Below are 6000 nucleotides of genomic sequence, written 5' to 3'. Positions count from 1 at the left end.
CCTGGGTCACATGATGACACGACAACCAAGCAAACTCTGCTGATGAAGACCATGAGAGGTGAATGACAGCTTTGAGTAAAGTGAATGGAGATTCAGATGATTTTCGTCAAAATTAGGGGTGTCATAATATCCCGGTGTTAGATTAGATAGACTTTATTTATCCCACAACGGGGAAATTCACTTGTTATTGTGGACAATAACCGTGATATTAAAATATGAACTAAGGCTGCTGCATCAGATCCAAAGTAGTGCATTTTTAACACATTTAATTTATTGGCAAAAGCGGAAAAAAAAAGTATAATTTATTTGCAAAACAGTAACAAAACAGTAAAGTTAAAGATGAAGTTGAATGATAGCATTTTTTTCTTTATAGTCAATATTGCAATAAGATCATTGTCTTAAATTTGTTTTGCCACAATAATGGTATAGTAAAAATCTGATATTGTGAGAGCCCTAGTCAAAATTCTGTATTAAAGGTAAAGTTTAAAATGGTTGGTGAAGTCAATTGACTAATTAATATACCTACTAATTAATCTTTTTATTTATTTATTTTTTACAACTTTATCCCCCTAAAATGTCCTTCTTGCATATGCATACCTTTAGCCTTGTGCAAACACACACACACGCACACACACACACACACACACACACACACACACACACATACACACACACACACACACACACAGAGCAGGAATATACTGTATGAGGCATTTTATTATGTAACTAAGTAACTATCCTATATAACAAAAACACCAGCTGTTATTATCACACACAAAGACACAGAAAGCTCGTGTACAGTAACACACACACACACACACACACACACACACGCAGGGTGTAGCCTGATGCCACGGATTCCCGCCCTGCCTCCTTCCTCTCCTCGGTCAGCCTCTCATAATTCACGCACAGATCTATTCTTACTACTCACTCACTCACTCACTCAGTCCTATCCGCTCGCTGTGAAATCACTGACCTCCCCGTCACAACAGGCTCCTCCCCCTTTTACGCCACGCCGACCTCCCGACTGACGGCGAGCTCGACCAATAGCGACCGGAGTCCCCTCTCCCTACGTGTCGCACGGGCCAATCGGAACGCGAGTGGGCGGAATCGCCGTGGGCCTGGCGTTCATGTTTGGTTGCGAAGGTAAGCTCTGGATGGGATTTTTTGTGAGTTCTCCTTTGACATGTAATTTATTGTTCACGCTGTCATTTGTAGTGCGGTGTTTTTTAAAATCGTGTGCTCGCGTGTGAATGTGTCTGTTTAAATAAATATGCTCCGCTAGCGAACAGTCGTCCATGTATGCTAGCCTAGCTAAGTGTACAGCACTGCAAAGTATCCCAAGCAGAGAGAACAACGGTGATTTCCCTCTATCAGAACAATTGCTCATTAACACTGATGAATTCCTGTATTGTCCTGTAAATAACAGTCATGTCAGCGCATGTTTATTACTACCAGAGCACCCCAGCTGCCATGAATCTCTTTTTTTAGTCGGTTACTACTATGTTATTGCTGAGTTACACGGTTGTAAGTTTGCTTTGTCTGCCTGTTTTTCCCCCAAAACACAAAGCATTGTCTTGTACGCGTTTAAACACAGTGGTTTTATTCGTAGCGAGCTGTCCGACATGTTTGTTTACATCTGTTTAACACGATATACTGGCTCCACTGGCTTGTGTCTGCCCCACCACATACTAATAATACTGTCCAGGGAGGGAAACACGTGTTAAGGCAAAGCCCGAGACGTATTGACAGACGAACTAGCTGTTGTTTACATCATTATCTTATCGTTTCAGAAAGTCTTTCCCGGCTGTGTGCACTGACAGACAGCTGAGCCGAGGAGACTTCAGGACGGAGAGCACATCCTACCACACCTCTGCTTCAAGTTACCCTCCTCGACTGTGGGATAAAACTCGGGAACTCTCTGGAAGCGCTCAGGTTTCTTGTTTTTCTTAACCTTTTCAAACGGAATGGATTTCGAAAAGACCTGACCTGGATGGTTTGCTGTACAAGAGTTTGTTTTTTTGTAGTTTAAAAAAAAAAAAAAAAAAAGTATTTTAAAGTGGAGTTTGGCAACTTTTTTGAGGAGGTCGCTTAAAGTCTTTTCTGGAGGGGGAACTAACTCACAGCCATAATGGATCAAGCCAGCGGTGGGGAGGACCCCAATAAACCCTCTAAAAAGAAGTCCAACGAGGATGAGGGTAAAAACAAAAAGCTGGTAGGTATTGCAGTTGCATGGAAGTTGTCACATCCTGTGATCCCACAAGCAAGGGGTTAATTTCACTCTCAACCTCAGTCCGACCTAGAAAGTTGCACTACCTGACAGTTGTAGAAAGTTTCACTACCCTCCTTTTTACTCTGTGTAGCTTAACAATTGGTTTATTAAGCTGATTGCATTGGAGACTTAGCCTTTCTAATAGTTTTATAGTTATTAAGTAAGTATAATCCTCATGATGGCTAAGTCAAACCGAGCCGAGTGGACTCCTGTACAGTATAGTAAACAGCATGTTGTGCAGGGTGAGGCTCAAATAGGTATTGATGTGTTGTTATTAGTATTTAATGCAGCCCCTATAGAGAGCTGCTAATAGCCGTTAGAGTTGAGCAAAAGAGATAGTGTTTCACTTAGTGCTTTACCTTGGAAAGCGCTCAGTGCATCATGGGATTTCCACGTCAGTGCATCGCCTGAAAGTTCTTTGAAGAGCACTCTTGTTGTGACAGTTGCGCCTCAATATTTTTTTTTAATACACACACAAAAATGAAGTTCAGTTACAGGATGACTCATGGGAAAGCGTGATGTCCGTGTGGTTTGGGGTGGTTTTATGAACCGTGTGAGTGTGTGGGATTGATAAAGCTGATCCTCTGACAGCCTGAGCAGTGTTATCAGCACAATAAATGAAAGAAGGACAGTGTCAATTAGATTGCAACTGAAAACTGCATCAGCGATTATTCCATTTATAGCCTCTCTATTGGCTCGTCCGACTGGAATAGTTTACGTGGAGTGAGGAGTGTGCTTATTGAGAAAGTGGGCAACCCTGAGTCTGCATCATTGGAGCTCTGGTGTCATTAAGCTACTCCTGCATGCCATTCATAGCCTGGAAATGAGATCATTAGATGAGGGGATGTGGTCTGTATGAAGTCTTGATCTGTCACGTCTGACATCTCATGCTGTGTGCTAACGTATTTTTGCAAATGACAGCTTTTCTGTAATTGTGTAAACTGTCACTCTTACTTGCAAAGGCATCCAAAACCTACAGTTAAGTGCCTTATTTGGTAAACTGTAGCCACAGTCCTGTCTTCCCTGTCCTGGCTGGAATGTAAAACTATAAATCTAAACTATATTACTGAGTGCGTTAAGTGCATGTCACTGCTTAAAATCGTCAGCGGCCGTAGAAAGAAGTGGTTGAAAGTAATTTTCCGTGACCAGAGACAAAAAACTTTGGCTGCTGTTGATCATCGTTTCCGCTTTTCCACAATTGTCGGCGTGGAAAGCTTGGCTGCCGTTAAACTGCCTGGCTGACGTCACTTCTCAACAGCTGGTAATTGGTTAGCATTAGTGTTGCTTTTTATTGTGCCTTTCACTTAACTGTGATTGTTTGCTCAGTGATGGGATTGATCATAAGTTAAGTTACAGCTACTGCTACCCAAACAAGGAGATAAAAAAAAAGGCACATTCTAGGCAATACTGCTTCTAAATTTTGTAGAATATGAGCCAAGTTGGACTGATTGCAGACAGAAGCTGACCACTAATTACTTCATCAACACCTCAGTTGTTTACTTAGCTGGTGTTACTTCTTACTCCGGTATGCAGCTGAAACAGTACAGCTGCTGTGTTTCAGTTCAGGGGAAACAAACTCGTAATCACTGGTTGTGTTCCAGCAAAATAAAAGTGAGGGAACGTGTAACCATAATAACTGCCAGACAGGAAATCCCAAAGTGCACTAAAAATGAAATGCACTCCCAGAACTAGTGGAGGGTGTTGTCTTGAGAAATCCTAACAGCCTGCAACTCTTGAATGTCCTGCCTCACAAGTGTGATATTGTTTCCAGGGATGTCTGGATGACGTAAGCGCTGAGCCGATCACTAGTGACAAGACTCTATAAGATCACTGCTTTTTGTTCTGTAAAGTGTACTCAGAGCCAGGCCCGTCCCCTGTTGCTCAATCCTCTAAGTAGAGCAGTCAGATGCAAAGGAAGCCTGAGCTGTTGCAAAAAAAAAAATCTCATCACAGCTCAACACAGAGTTTGGGAGAGGAAGTAATTTTTCATCCCTGGGTGGAGCCATGACTGGTCCTCTTTTGTTTATCCCTACGTTTTAGCTTCCACAATATATACTGTAGCTCATAGTTTGTATGCAGACATGTAAATAAGCTGAAATATACAAGCACGGAAATATGCATACTTTAATATTTGGACACTTAAAGATTGACTTACTTTTTACAGTTTTCACCATATATGGGGCTATAGGATTACATTCCTGAAGTGCAGTGTAGTTAGTGTGCATGTGGTCCAGATATAAGGATGGGATAATATCTGTCATGAGCAGGATTAAAGTAGAGGTTCATATTACACTCAGGGCTGCTGAAAAGTAAAGTACTGTTTGGTTGGCTAATCAGCAAAGTCAAATCAGTCTTTAGAGGAGAAACACTGAAAGCTGTGTGTTTGCTTAACAAGTCACTGGGCAGGATTACATCACAGCAACACCATTTGGGCTTTGGGCCTGGACTGTAGATACTCAACGCAGCCAAGGACATTAGAATAACACCACAGTGTTCAGAGGTAGAGCTGATTCAAAACTTTCTCTGTTGTGAGTAGCTATACTTTGGGATAATACTTTGTGAGATACAACATCCAGTAAAACAGGCAGATGGAATGAGGTTTTCTCAAAGGAATTCAGGGGAGCCGGTTTGACAGAAAAGGAGAAAAATCACCCCTCTGCATACCAGAGAAAAAGATGACCTCACACAAAACAGCATGAGGGAAAAGTCATACTAATGCATCTGTAGAAACGCTATGTGACTTCAAATCACATACTGCGCTGGAACAAGCTTATTTCAGACCCACAGTCTGAATGTAGAAAACAGACACGCATTATGCCTCCATATATGAAGCAGTGTTTGATTGCTTTAGAAAAGTTTAGAGGACTTTCAGGTTTTACTTATCTGTTCGCCATGAGAACACACTTTAGTCTATGACATGCAGTCTTGTGACATGCTCCGTTTGGTTGCTGATAACAAACCCACTGTCCACAGACGTACATGATGTGAGAAGGAATGGTCGCAGAAGTAGCAGTAACGTAACAGAATGAATCATTCTCTGAGCGGAGATTTGTGATGCATCAGTTATTTCCAAGAAAATGTTCCTTGGAAGAGATTTTCATGCTGGAGTACATTATATATACTGAGGGCTTTAGCTGCACGTCAGCAACTTTGTAAACTTTGATTGCTTTTCAGCAATCAATGGTGCTGTTTAAAGTAATAAATGTTTGATGACCAAACATGTACACCTACGAAGCAGAAGAGCAAATCTCCGTCGTCTGCAGTTTGTTTGGTAGGTAATGTGATCCTTCAGTCAGTCAAGGGCCTGGCTCATGTTTGTTTATTGCAGGCTGTGGTTGTCTGTGCTTTTGCTTTCTATTATCTGTGACAATTGGAACAGGGGTTATCAGTATTTCAAAAGTCAACTGTCAATGTATGAGTCAGAGGGAGAGGGAAGCTGGTCACGTTTCCAACATAACTGAGATCAATGTCAACTCTGTCAACAAACGAAGCTTTGTTGCAAGTACTCTGCAGATGGGTGGAATAGTTGCTCAGCAACCTTAGGTCTAAATGGAAAGGCTTTTTTGACAAAAGACCTTGGTGACTTTGTGTCAAGAAATAAATGTTTGCAATATTGGCTCTAAACTGAAATGCACCAGTTCCCACTTCACTTTATGGATGTTATGAAAAGTGGAACCCTCTGGGAGTTTGTTAAGTTCGCTATTAGTTTTTGTTATCCTAAATTATAT

At 41.5% G+C, this 6000-nt stretch overlaps 1 protein-coding gene across 1 annotated transcript in view; it reads left to right on the top strand.

Moving 5' to 3' along the window:
- Positions 1 to 1125: 1125 nt before the first annotated feature.
- Positions 1126 to 6000, top strand: part of diaph2 (diaphanous-related formin 2) — a 411384-nt gene continuing 406509 nt past the window's right edge. Inside the window, exons 1-2 of the mRNA XM_073486670.1 lie at positions 1126 to 1146; positions 1794 to 2215. Coding sequence (XP_073342771.1) covers positions 2132 to 2215 — 84 coding nt within the window. The 5' untranslated portion in view covers positions 1126 to 1146; positions 1794 to 2131. The remainder of the gene's footprint in view (positions 1147 to 1793; positions 2216 to 6000) is intronic.

This window comes from Pagrus major, chromosome 18 (genome assembly GCF_040436345.1).
Source record: "Pagrus major chromosome 18, Pma_NU_1.0".
In the NCBI taxonomy this organism is placed as follows: Eukaryota; Metazoa; Chordata; class Actinopteri; order Spariformes; family Sparidae; genus Pagrus; species Pagrus major.
The sequence above is the reverse complement of the archived record's forward strand: the minus strand, read 5'-3'. Positions and strand labels throughout refer to the sequence as shown.